At 44.2% G+C, this 14,003-nt stretch overlaps 2 protein-coding genes across 2 annotated transcripts; both read left to right on the top strand.

Moving 5' to 3' along the window:
* Positions 1-4,423: 4,423 nt before the first annotated feature.
* nkain5 (sodium/potassium transporting ATPase interacting 5) lies at positions 4,424-6,806 on the top strand. The gene is made up of 6 exons (XM_056601839.1): positions 4,424-4,477; positions 5,104-5,241; positions 5,413-5,493; positions 6,055-6,252; positions 6,446-6,506; positions 6,728-6,806. The coding sequence occupies exons 1-6, from the start codon at positions 4,424-4,426 to the stop codon at positions 6,781-6,783; spliced, it is 588 nt and encodes a 195-aa protein (XP_056457814.1). The 3' UTR covers positions 6,784-6,806.
* A 781-nt stretch (positions 6,807-7,587) lies between these two features.
* Positions 7,588-13,475, top strand: ythdf1 (YTH N6-methyladenosine RNA binding protein F1). Its single transcript, XM_056588722.1, has 6 exons — positions 7,588-7,967; positions 8,422-8,449; positions 8,940-9,034; positions 9,427-11,070; positions 11,236-11,280; positions 11,408-13,475. Exons 1-6 carry the CDS (start codon positions 7,938-7,940, stop codon positions 11,432-11,434), a joined length of 1,869 nt encoding a protein of 622 aa, XP_056444697.1. The 5' UTR covers positions 7,588-7,937; the 3' UTR covers positions 11,435-13,475.
* Positions 13,476-14,003: the final 528 nt, after the last annotated feature.

The following is a 14,003-nucleotide window of genomic DNA, read 5'->3' as shown; positions in this document are numbered from 1 at the left end:
TAGTCCTCCTCTCCTCTAGTCCTCCTCTCTAGTCCTCCTCCTCTCTAGTCCTCCTCCTCTCTAGTCCTCCTCTCCTCTAGTCCTCCTCCTCTCTAGTCCTCCTCTCTAGTCCTCCTCCTCTCTAGTCCTCCTCTCTAGTCCTCCTCTCCTCTAGTCCTCCTCCTCTCTAGTCCTCCTCTCTAGTCCTCCTCTCTAGTCCTCCTCTCTAGTCCTCCTCTCTAGTCCTCCTCCTCTCTAGTCCTCCTCCTCTCTAGTCCTCCTCTCTAGTCCTCCTCTCCTCTAGTCCTCCTCCTCTCTAGTCCTCCTCTCTAGTCCTCCTCTCTAGTCCTCCTCCTCTCTAGTCCTCCTCTCCTCTAGTCCTCCTCTCTAGTCCTCCTCTCCTCTAGTCCTCCTCTCTAGTCCTCCTCTCCTCTAGTCCTCCTCCTCTCTAGTCCTCCTCTCCTCTAGTCCTCCTCTCTAGTCCTCCTCCTCTCTAGTCCTCCTCCTCTCTAGTCCTCCTCTCCTCTAGTCCTCCTCCTCTCTAGTCCTCCTCTCCTCTAGTCCTCCTCTCTAGTCCTCCTCCTCTCTAGTCCTCCTCTCTAGTCCTCCTCCTCTCTAGTCCTCCTCTCCTCTAGTCCTCCTCCTCTCTAGTCCTCCTCCTCTCTAGTCCTCCTCTCTAGTCCTCCTCTCCTCTAGTCCTCCTCCTCTCTAGTCCTCCTCTCTAGTCCTCCTCTCTAGTCCTCCTCCTCTCTAGTCCTCCTCCTCTCTTGTCCTCCTCTCTAGTCCTCCTCCTCTCTAGTCCTCCTCCTCTCTAGTCCTCCTCCTCTCTAGTCCTCCTCCTCTCTAGTCCTCCTCCTCTCTAGTCCTCCTCTCTAGTCCTCCTCTCCTCTCCTCTCGTGTCCGTGGGAGAGGAGAGGACTGCAGTACGTGTGAAATATGAAATATTTTGTCTTGTTAAGAGGAATGTTGTATGGTGTGCATTGCAATAGGATCCCCTCCTTATGACAGACATGTGAATGAAATGCATCTGACGTAAGGAATGAAGTGCATTCTCTTCAGGATATTCACGGTTCACGGTCGTCAGCCCACAGTGTGAGGGGTGTGAAGAGAGGAGTCAGGATTGGATTGAACACCTTGATATATTTTCGTGTATTTTTGGAACACATATCAAAAACGACCCTGTTGGTGTGCGTATGTTCCCCCTTGGTGGGTTTGTGTTTGGACATGTGTGCGCATGTGCTGTGCTGTGCGTCGATAATTAAAAAATAAACACAATAACTCTACCAATAACACCTAGCTATATCTTCAACAAAATATCACCCTCGTTATAATCACCACAAAATAATCAATAAAGGATGACATATTAAGCGCTGTACTGAGCAGGACGACCCTTCTATGAAGACAATCGATTGAGGAAACTCTAAATTGGTTGCTTGAGGGAAAGACACAGCATTTCAGAGTGCATCCCATCTAAGCATAGTACTGTTGGTATTTCTAACAATTTCCACATGTGTAGTATTAATATATCATAATTTGCCCCGACATGTGGTAAAGACCCAGATCCCCATGTTCTTATTAACCACCTGGTCGTGCAAATCTACCCATCCTCAGTGTGACACCAATAACAGTCAGTGTGTGTGTGTGAGAGAGAGAGAGAGAGAGAGAGAGAGAGAGAGAGAGAGAGAGAGAGAGAGAGAGAGAGAGAGAGAGAGAGAGAGAGAGAGAGAGAGAGGGATAGAGTGGGGGGAGCTGTTATTGTGTGAGAATGTGAATTAGGTCAAATGTTTGCTTGCAACAAAGATTAACCATGCCCGTGAGATGAGGAATGGTGTAGCCTGTGTGCAATAGGGTTAAACAGCCTATGCAACAGTGAATCCTAATAAATAGAATGTCATGCCCTTGTTTAATTATTTAATTTGCTGCTTTCTTTCAGCACCAGTGACAAAAACCGAGACACTATAACATGCTTATCAATTAACTGGATTCCACTGCTCTACACCCTTTGGTCAATTCTATCTCACATGGTAGCAACACAAAAAGAGGTGATTGGATAGGTGAGCGTGCACAAACTGGCGATGGGGTGGCGATGGATCTATCCGCCTCATATGGACCCAAGATAAACAGCCATTAATTATATCAGAGTTAATGATACGGATACATTTGGCCTGGCTCGCCGTACATGTATCTGTGCTTTAATATGTCTTCGATAACATAGTCGGTTCAAGCTGCAGTGGCACTATAAGACAACAGGTTCGCAACCAAAAAAAAAGAAAAGATTTGTAATCGGTTGACTGACAGCCACGTCAATTGTAAACCGAAAAGAACGCCCGTGGAAACCGTCTTAGTCGGACTAGTCATTAAAAGCCATAAGCACAGGGAAATCTCCCTTGATGCAGTGTCTTGTAAGGCGATGTGTTTTAATCAGGGCTCGGGGCACGATTTTTTATTTTATTTATAATCATCAAAGCATTTCCGATTAATTTCAAGATCAAAGTGAAATGTAAGCGCCGTCCCTGAGGTCAGATGGCAAGTTGACGACAAAGGCAGTTCCCTACACCCCCTAATAGAGAGAGGGGGTGGGGGGGCACGGACCATAATGGAAGGGTAAGGTGGGTCTCACGTTAATAATCCGGTCGATTCAACGTCGACCAGGACATAGGTACCATCGATCAGCCTTGACGGGATCCGCAGGCTGCGTCTCACGTTCAGCTGGTCCCAAACTCACTGACCAAATGATGATTATCACCCCCAAATAATCCCCCCAAATCGATGCAGTAACGTTAAGGTGGGTGCGCACGTGTCGGTGTAAAATGTACGACCGCTGGAGACGGGAATGAGTGCCAACACAAAGAAAATGGGCAATGCAACGTAGGGCTCCATGAAGGATATCACCTGATCCATATCCACCCCGTTCCATTATCTTGATTCATACGCTAAATATATATATAACGGGAAATACAGATCCCCATTCTGTCAAACCGAGTCGGGCATGGAGCAATGCGCTAGGAGGATTTCTGTACTCACTCAGATCAGAGCTGCAGGAGGCGCGACGGAGCGCTGCGTTTACTTTGCTGGGTTCCTTTAATTTGGGTTGCTTCCACTCGTACCACGCACTCTCCGCAAGCATAATCAATCAAAAATGTGAACTCTGGTGTCGTGCGTTTCAGAAACGAAGAATGCAGCATATTGAGTCTGTCATTCTTCCACAGCCCGGCGTGTCACCCCAATGCGTCGTATCCACGAGTCCCCGTTTTGCGCGACAAACGCAGAGAAGAAATATAAACATTTGAGTTCCTGTATTATGACAATTGTCTGATTTACCTCCACATTTCAGGCCCCCTCCATCTCTGCACGCAGCCCCTCGGCTCACGATAGTTCCATGTGACAGCGATGGCTGGAGACCCCCAATTATGAATTTCGTCTTTTGATTGTGGCCCCCCCCTTCGGCTGGTTTGGGAAGTGCTGGTTGTTGGACCATGAATGGGATGAGTGGTTCGCTGTCACACACTAGTGGTCTACTACGTCTTGTGAATAGTCTCAGACATATCCATTTGATTATGATTGTGGTGTAAAGTAAATACCATTGAAATACATCATGTTATGTATACATAATTGTAGCCTGCCTATTCTATAGATATATATTAGATATCAACCAAATAGGCTTTTAATTCCTACAAGCAAGTTTAATTAATGCCAGAAGTTTGTAACAGCCTTAATCTTCTGATTAAACATTTATGGATAACTATTTAAGATGATGTGCACAAATTGCAACGTGTTATCTATTTCGATTTTTCAAATGAACGCACAGCACGAAAGAAAGTCTATAGGTCTAGGTTAGGAATATGTTTGAGGTGCACTTTATGAATGAATAATCAAGACTGTTGTGATATTATGATTATTATTATTATAAATAGGCCTAACAGCTGTATTATTTTACAGTAATGCCAAACATAGTAAATCCACGAACTTAAATAGAAAGATTTTTCTGTCGACACTCTAAATGTGTAAACATCATAGACTGTATACAATAGAAGAAACAAGATAGGAGCGGCTTGTTTGTGCCCATCTTGGCTGACCCATCATGGATGTAGGCATGTTATAAGGACATATCTCTGCATTGCTCAACAACGTCCCCTATAGGCCTATTGTTAGCGTTGCAGCGTGTCCACTACCTAGGCTATCAGGTCGGGAGGCGCGCCGTGTGGGAACAGCATCTGTGCAGCTGTGCCGACCCTCCCCCCCCCTACGTGTGGTTGTAACACAAGCAGACGTGTTGTTCCTCCCAATAAACGGAACAAAGTGAACGCTGCTGCGTCCCCACACGCCTGGCGATGGACTTGAGCCTCACAGGTGTCTAAGTGCATTTTTTTTAATTCATTCCTTGCTCCTGATTATTCTTATACTAAGAATTATTGAGCCGAAGTGACTGCGAAAGAAGGAGAAGATGGAGTGCTGTTCGGGACGATGCACGCTGGTCTTTCTCTTCACTCTGCAATTGGTGAGAATATGCTCTTTCTCTCTCTCTCTTTCTTGCTCTTTATCTCTCTCACTCTAAATACACGTTTCTTCTTCTTAATTATGAAATGATTAAAGTATTTTTCGTTTTGTTTTAGTCTGTTTTGACCACCAGATGCTGTGTATCGTTGTGGTTGAATCACGACACTGCTTTAATCTCAGCAGTTCATTGGCTTTCGTTGGGTAGCCTGACACTCATGCGTTTTCTCTGCTTGTTTACATGTTTTTTTGAGTGAATGTGTGAAAATACGACTGCCTTTTATGCATTATATTAATATTTTTAACTTGAATGGTTGATCTGGTTCTCTTCCATTCAGTTAGTTGAACAACAGTTGGGTAGTGACCAACGTAGGGTCAACCCGTCTTTATGAAAAGGGGCAAAATGAATAAGACTACATTCACATTTGTTATAAACATAACAATGAGGACTGCAGGCACTTTGTTCTCGTTTTCCCACCCTACCCCCCACTCTTACGAACTGCTTGTATTGAAAGGCTTTGAATTGACGGTCATGGCAACTGGGAGGAGGATGCACTTTGGGATAAATAAAGTATTTTCTCCCCAAAATTCACTCTTCAAGTTTCTTAACTCTACTTTTTTATCTACCAGGTCACTGCAGTGGAGAGGCAAGTGTTTGACTTCCTGGGCTTTCAGTGGGCACCGATTATGATCAACTTCTTACAGATAATCGTGGTTATCCTGGGTCTCTTTGGTACCATCCAGTATAGACCACGATACGTTGTTTTGGTGAGAAAACTTAATTTAATTCAGACTCAATTTACATTTCTAGGAGTCAATTCAATTTCTAAGAACTATACCAACAAGACAACTGCAAATTGCATATTTAATCACACAAAAAGCAAGGGTTCCACCACAAACCCTATATGTTGATGCTTATTTCGTTCTTTATCTTTCCAGTACCTGGTCTGGACGCTGTTGTGGGTTGGCTGGAATGTTCTAGTAAGCTGTCTTTACCTGGACTTGGGGGGGCTTTCAAAGGTAGGTCTAATGGCAATGCATATGGCTGATAATTAGAGAGTCACACAACCTAGGCTAAATAATTACCACCTGCTTCCTGTTGCCAGGGCTTCAAGTCCCTGTCTTATGGGTCACCTACAAAGTTAATTTGCCGAACATTTCCATGAATATATTTTAGTATTGAAAGGTTTTGGAATGTTTTCACATTTGGAGAGGGAACAGCTCATTGTACCAGTAAAATAGCTTGTTTACTGTGTTTTGTACATGCTTTCCCCATTCAGTATTTGACAGTTGTCAAATTGTTGACATTTTATTGATTGTAATATCAATCAAAATATCTATGTTGTGAAAATTCAAAAACATTATTTCTGATATTTTAGAATATCTCCTTGTGTTTTCCCACTGCTGCTCTTCTTCATCTCCTCTTCCTGCTCCTCCGCTCTTATGCCGAATCCTCTGGGCTCCTTCTCTGGCTCCTTCTCGGGGTCCCTCTTCCTTCCATTGAATCCTCTGCGAGCACCGCTCGTTTGAACTGCACCAAGTCAGCGATTGAGCAGCCAATGACGCGCAGTGTAATTGCAGGACAGCGACATACTGTCGCTGGGAATGTCCTCCCAGCAGTCCTGGTGGAGGGACAACGGGCCCGGGTGTGAGGGCAGGGACCTACCTTCCCCAGCATGGCAGAGCCAGGAAAACCCAGAGCTGGTTACCGTTCTGAGCTGCTGGCTGGAACACCAATACATAGAGGTTCTGCACTGCATCATACAGCTGGTTCTATCTGTGAGTGTTCCCACTTCACACATGTGGCACCGTGAAGGCTATTCCCACTTTTACAATGCAAGAAAGGAGTTGTATGGTATAATATTATTTTGAATTAAGGGATTAAGATGCTGTATGCAAATAAATATTATTAAATAATGAGTATACATTTATCTAAAATGCATATGATTGAATTTGTTCTTTTTTTTTACAGCTCCTGGGATTTACATATGCCTGTTATGTGGCCAATACTTTGTCACATGAGGATGACAGCTGTGAGTCTATATCCTGATTTTTACCCCACATGCTTTTATCCGGGAAACGTGCATGCTTCATTCCCTCTCTGCATGTAGTCATCATAATAATTTTCTTCTGATTAGCAACAAAAGAAACCTAAAACACAAAAAAGCGTTCTCTAACCACCACAAGGACATTGCTGAACAGTGACACTATGCTGGCTTTGTGTTGACATTTCTTTTTCTCCTCCATATTTTAGTTGATTTCATGGGTGAAATTCATCACCCATCTAAATCCCCGGATTTGTTCTTCTAATGCAAAGAAGTGATGAGCAGGTACTACAGAATGCAGTCAAAAAACTGTTTGTTTCAAGTTTCCAGTTTCAAAAGTCTGATGATATTATTAATGTAATGCATATCTTTGATTGTAATTTATATGAATTTACTTTCTTAATCTATAGATAACATGTACGATACAAAAAGAAGCAACTCGAAGAAGTTATGGAGCAATAGGATGAAACGAAGGAAACCCGCTGGAGAACTTAATCACAACCAATAACTGGTTGTTTGTAATAAGTCCTTAATTAGTATTGATATTTGATGCGTTTTTAATGCACACATCTTATGATGTCCGACCTGTTTCAACATTAGGTGTATATCACAGTGATGCATGCTTTAACAAATAGAGCAGCAACTGTATCTTTATTGTGTATCCGTACTGTACATTAAGTACACATTTATGTTGGTGTGTGTGTGTGTGTGTGTGTGTGTGTGTGTGTGTGTGTCTGGGTGCGTGTGTTCATAAGAGTGAGGGGATAAAAAAAAAATTTGAACACAAAATAACCTACCTCGTATTTAGTTCGTAAATGTTGGTGAATATTTATTTGTAGTTTGACGAATAAAGGTGACCATACTATTGACAGTTCAAGACAATTCGATACTTGTTATATGCTTTTACTATAAACACACAAACATGATCTCACGTAGACTTTCCTAAAAGCCACTTCACCAATTTATCAAACAAATTTAAAGAAAATAGGTTATTGGACTTTCAGGGCCAGTGGGGCCTGTGAAGCGTCGAGGCCCCTGCGTCACTGACGTCACTTCCGTCCACCAGATCCCGGATGAGGCTGCCATTGGGGGAAGTGCAAAGTGCCACCGGAGCTGGATTTTGACGGTGTGGGGTTTACAGCGTATTGAAACCCCACTGAATTGATGCCGACAAGGGACCCCTCACTGTCATCGGACTGATCCTAAGTTCGATCTGATCCACGTCACAAAAACTGTCAACATCGTAACGCAGAACCGTACCCTAGCGCAGCTAACTAGCTAGCCAACTAGTGCAGCTAACTGTCTAACTGTTAGCAAACTAACGCGTACTCCGCTAGCGGAGGGACTGGACGATAAACGTAGTTTTGGAGGAAATACGTCTTGCAAAGCATCCCTTCTTGTTTACCTTTCGATTGACGAATGATGTCTGCCGCAAGCATTGACCCCCAGGTAAGGAATTAAAACAAGCATACAACCCGGGCCCTGGATTTTCCCCGGGAAGTGGGGTGTGCATCCTGGACTCAGATGATGCGATGATGCCATTTATGCCAGGCTAACCACCCTGCCTGATTCTGGACGATTTTGTAGATAGGTCGGCTTAATAGCAACGAAACATCGAAGCACAGTGCTCACCTGGGATGTTAACGTGGTTGTACTTGTGTGAATAAATCATGTATTGCATAGTCAATCAGGAGATCATTGCACTGAATGAGCTGATGGCATCTTGTGTCTTAATGTTTACTCGAACATAGATGTACAATGAATGAACTGGGCCTCCTCATTTGCCAGGAGGTCCAGCGATGCGCAGCACTTTAATAAAGCTTATAATCACCGGTGAATGAATAACAGCACATTAACGGTTACCGTTTTTTCCTTTTCACGGTATGTCAATATCGCCATCAAGTCATCAAAAGGACAGGATGCTAGTAAAGGTGAGGAAACAAGATGCTATGCCAAATATTTTCTTGAATGGATGTTGGATTGATTAATTTCAGAATTTTCTATTTTTCTATAACTGACTGGTTGTTTTAATTCAATTCCATCCAACCGCACATCGAGGCTTCAGTTGAAGTACATTGAGGTTGACGTTTTACACTGTGTAATAGGATGTTTACCACAATTTATTCAATATGCATTACTGTTTTCACTAAGAAAGGGTTGGTTATTTGTTGGGAGTGCAGATTGCCAAAACAGTTGTTGACTAGGAAACGTTAGGTTTATTATTTTACAGCATTATATATTTATTATGATTACAGTATTGCCATTTTTACTATTTGCATAATATTTGTTGGTGGAGTAGCAATGTATAATAGTGTCATAAACCTATTGGCTGGTTAAAAGCAGTGTTATGAATTGGACATGACTTCATATATTACTTAGTATCATTACTAATTCATATGTTGAATAATGATTCAATTACAGCCTTTCCTGTGTCGGTACAAAATGGCTCAATGCATCAAAAGGATACAGTCCATGACAATGACTTTGAGCCCTATCTCACCGGCCAGTCAAATCAGGTGAGGAACTTTGTTGTCGTCTGCTATTTCTAATACCATCTCTTATAGGGTTTATTGTCGTCTGCTATTTCTAATACCATCTCTTATAGGGTTTCCTGTTTGCGATGCTTCTTGGCATTACTGTAAGTCGCTTTGAACAAAAGCAACTTACAGTAGTGTCTAATAGATGTCACATTGATGCATTGTGGTGGATCTGTGTATTAGAGATACGTCAATGTTTGTAGTTCTAGGTTGAGGGACAGCACTTGGTTGTATGCATATAGGTCTTTTGGATTGTCAAAAAATTCAATTTTGATAGATGACTCTTAACTAAATCGACCGGCGCCTTCAATGCAAAATGTTTTTACTCCAGTGGAAGCGAATTGTTGAGACCTATTCTCCTTCTTTTCCAGAATAACAGCTATCAATCCATGACCGACCCGTACCTGTCCAGCTACTACGCCCCGTCTATTGGTTTCCCCTACCCTCTCAGTGAGGCGCCGTGGTCCACAGGAGGGGACCCCCCCATCCCCTACCTTACTCCCTATGCCCCCCTCAGCAACGGAGACCACCATTTCATGCATGACACTGTGTTTGGTCAGCCGGGGGGGTTAGGGAGCAGCATCTATCCACATAGGTTTAACTTTTTTCCCGAGAACCCTGCCTTTTCAGCCTGGGGCACCAGTGGGTCTCAGGGCCAGCAGACTCAGAGCTCAGCCTATGGGGGGAGCTACAGCTACCCACCCAGCTCCCTAGGGGGCACGCTAGTCCCCGATGGACAGACAGGCTTCCACAGTGACACGCTCAGTAAGGCTCCGGGCATGAATAGCCTGGAGCAGGGCATGCTGGGGTTAAAAATAGGAGGCGATGTGACAGGAAGTGGCTCTGGTGTAAAGAGCGTCGGCTCCGTGATTGGTGGCGGCGGAAATGTAGCTGCTGCTGTTGCCACGGGCAACGGTGGCACATCAATTGGAATGCCCCCTCCCAAGCCCACATCGTGGGCTGCCATCGCCAGTAAGCCTGCCAAAATGCAGCAGCTCAAGACCAAGACTAAGCCTGGCATGCCCATGGCCGGTGGAATACTGCCTCCGCCGCCTATCAAACACACTATGGAAATGGATACGTGGGATAATAAGGGGACTGTTTCCAAAGTGCCCCCTCCTTTGCCCCCCCACCACCAGCATCAGCACCAGCCGCAGCAGCTTCACTCCCACGCCCACCTTTCCCACGGCCTGCCCCCGCCCCCCCAGCAGTCCGTCCACTCGGCCCCGTCCCTCGTGCAGCAGATGGCCATGCAGGGTCCTCACCCCCCCCCTCCCCCGCAGTCGTACCAGAACCACAACGCGGTGCCGCCGCCCCAGACCCGCTGGGTGGCCCCGCGCAATCGGAACCCGGGCTACGGGTGCGGTAGCCTGGACAACAGCGGCTCCTCCGGCGGCGGGGGAATGGGTAACGGGGGCGGAGGGGTCGGGGGCGCGCCCCCCCGGTCGGGCCCCGGGCTGGACTCCCACCCCGTGCTGGAGAAGCTGCGAGCGGCTCACAGCTATAACCCCAAGGACTTTGAGTGGAACCTGAAGAACGGCCGCGTGTTCATCATCAAGAGCTACTCCGAGGACGACATCCACCGCTCCATCAAGTACTCCATCTGGTGCAGCACGGAGCACGGCAACAAACGGCTGGACTCGGCCTTCAGAGCTATGAACGCTAAGGGCCCCGTCTACCTGCTGTTCAGCGTCAACGGCAGCGGGCACTTCTGCGGCGTGGCGGAGATGCGCTCACCAGTGGACTACGGCACCAGCGCCGGCGTGTGGGCGCAGGACAAGTGGAAGGGCAAGTTCGACGTGAACTGGTTGTTTGTGAAGGACGTGCCCAACAGCCAGCTGCGCCACATCCGCCTGGAGAACAACGACAACAAGCCGGTGACCAACTCGCGGGACACTCAGGAGGTGCCCCTCGAGAAGGCCAAGCAGGTGCTCAAGATCATCGCCACCTACAAACACACCACCTCCATCTTCGACGACTTCTCCCACTACGAGAAGAAGCAGGAGGAGGAAGAGGTGGGCAGGACGGTGATCTTAACGTCATCACCGTCATTCACTTTAAGAATGATGATAAGAATTTCTATGTGTATGAAAAGCATTGCTGGATCCAGTTACAACCAATCTATGAGTGTTTTGGTTCTGGAGATGTTGGAAACCATTTTGTTTTGTGTTCTTCCACAGAGCTACGAGCCCCCTCCGATGCAGAGCCGCCCCCGGCTCGATCAGGTATGTTCCACTATTCTGATTGATTGATTTTATTAGTCATGCTATGACTTATTTGGATGCCTTGGACCGTTGGTGTTTTTGAAGCATCAATCTCCTGATGTCTATTTTATTCCTATGCCTCATCCAGGATCGCCAGAATCGAAGTAAACAGTAGAAGACTGCTCCTTTAAAGGTGGATCCATACTTCTGCTTGGATGGACTTGATGATGTTTAGATTAAAGAAGAGAAGACCCTCCCTCCACCACCACCACCACCACCACACACTTGGTTTTAGTGTCTTTGGCCAATGACAAGCATTAAGCCACTTTGATCATGGTTCTTAGTTTTCAAGATGTGTGCAGCCGGGATGAAGCCAGTTCACGAGTCCCACCAATCAAATCAGTTCAGCGTTTTTTGTTTTGTTTAACTCCTTGTGTTTATGCCTTCTAGACCTTGATCTGCAATATGAAACCTTACATTCTCAATTAATATTAAGTAACAGTTATCTGCACGTCTCTTGAAAATCTCTTATCATCATGCTGCTGATTTTGTGTGCGTGCGTGTGCGTGCGTGCGTGTGTGTGCTTGCATGGAGAAAAGTGCTAATGTTGGGTGTTCCTAAGAGTGAACAACACTTATTCAGAAATGTCTTTATGATTCTGGCCAGTTTATATTCATGTACGACAAACAATTTCTGATATCTGTACACACTGTTGCGGGATTTTCTTAGGATTTGTGAAGTGTGTCTGGCTCAAAGAGTTGCACGTGCGTACAAATGATCTTGTGAAACGGTTGAGACATGAGAAGACATGAAGGTTAAAGAGTTACTCTGACTTTGTCACTTGGCCAATTACTGTTTGGACAAACTATCCACGGAGGAGAAAACATGCCATTCATTTTATTTTTTCCAGAGCCTTAACATTTCTTTTCAACACTAGTGTTATAAAAAAAATGCAATGTTTGCTGTACTGTACCTCAAGTTTTACAGCGAGAGATTCAGGGAATAGATATTGTTTAGAGATAACACACCCTCTAAGGACTTCCCTTATTTTAATTTTATTTATAAGGTAGAAATTCAAACATTGTTTTGGTTCTTATTGAATATAAAGTATGCTTTTAATGTCCTCATTATCCATAATACGATAGCCGTTTCTTTTATGTTCTTCCCTGGCATTCCTGCCGGGCTGTCTGGTGTGCTAACGTATATTTCTGGGGACAATGTAGCATGTTCTGCTTTTATAGCTAGGCCTGTCACCTTGTTTTGTCGTTATGTTTGTTCTTTCTTAACATTATTAACGTTTCTATAACCCTTCCACATCTTCCTCAGAAGAATTTAAGCTTTAATGTACCGGCCATGCTAATTGAGTATGTCTCAAAAGTTAATGTTACTGATTTATTGTTAGTGTATGAGTAACCAGAGAGTAGTCTATATGGTATACGTGCGTGACTTATTTTTCTTTACTTTTTTCCGGGTCTCGCTTGCTTGTGTATGTTCGTATGCGAGCGTGAAAGACAGATGTATGTTATTGAGGAATCTTGAGGAGTTATATAATGGTAACAAAATATTAAAAGAAAAATGTTTTAAGTCCCCCTCTTCCCCCCCACCCCTCCCCCAAACAATTAAATATACATTGTATAAAAGCTCACTATCACATTCTTAGATTTGATCATGGTCATTATTAAAAGTATACTTATCTGTTATATGTATTATTTGCTTGGTCCCTTTGCTAAATGTGTATATGTATAGAACAACAAGCAAAGATATATTCATCACTGTGTCATCGACATCCTTGGTATTTTATAGTCTCTGTAGGTCGTGACAAGTGACATACATGAAGTTTCCCACGGGATTTTGGTCAGATTTCTTCATGAAATAACTTTTAACCGTATGAATCGTCCGGTAGTTGAATCCTTGATTGATGGTTTGAATCATATAAGTGAAAATTCATCACATTAACAAGAATATTAAAGAGTCATTTATTGAGGTGTTGTTACTGTTGCCTGAAGCACCCCTGACCTCTGCAGAATGAGTCAAATAACATAAAGGGGTACAGTTTGGGTCCGAATGGCCCACCTCTACCTCGTTCAAAAACACAATAGGCTTTAACTGAAAATGACACGTCAATTATCTATCCTATTGCACTGAATGAATCATGTCAACGCAAACTGGAGATAGGGAATCTATACCTTTGACTTTAACATCTTATTGGTCAATTACATGACGTAGGCTAGTAATGTAATTGTATCACATCATAAATAATGGTATGTCCATTTAAAACCCTATAGGCCAAATTTCAATGTAGACACATAATATATAATCTTGTCAATTTTACCCTTCAAGTCAACTGTCCAGCCTGTATATACAATTATTTACTTAAGTCAAATCTATGTCCATTAAAAGATTGACCTGTTACAATCTGAGGCATGCATGCATGCAACCAAAAAAACAAGGTAGGCCTACTGCAGCCTACCGCTACTATTTAAACGAGTCCAGCATTATGCAGAGAGAGCTGTGGGGTAATGATAATGACATAATTTATCAAACATCCTCGAAATAACCCAGTATCCAATTTATAATGAGGTAAAAGCCTTGTTTAAATTGAGTGCAGTCGATCGTGGTCATTGAGTGCGGTCCATATGCTGGCGGTCGTTGACAATGCCGCAGAGGACCCCTCTCTTGGCATTCACCGCGTGCCTTAATTGTATTGGGTATTAAATCAAGGTCCGCTGTGAACACAAGGAGTG

The sequence above is a fragment of the Gadus chalcogrammus genome, chromosome 1 (genome assembly GCF_026213295.1).
Source record: "Gadus chalcogrammus isolate NIFS_2021 chromosome 1, NIFS_Gcha_1.0, whole genome shotgun sequence".
Classification (NCBI taxonomy): Eukaryota; Metazoa; Chordata; class Actinopteri; order Gadiformes; family Gadidae; genus Gadus; species Gadus chalcogrammus.
Note: the sequence above shows the minus strand (reverse complement) of the source record. Positions and strands in the feature narration are given on the sequence as shown.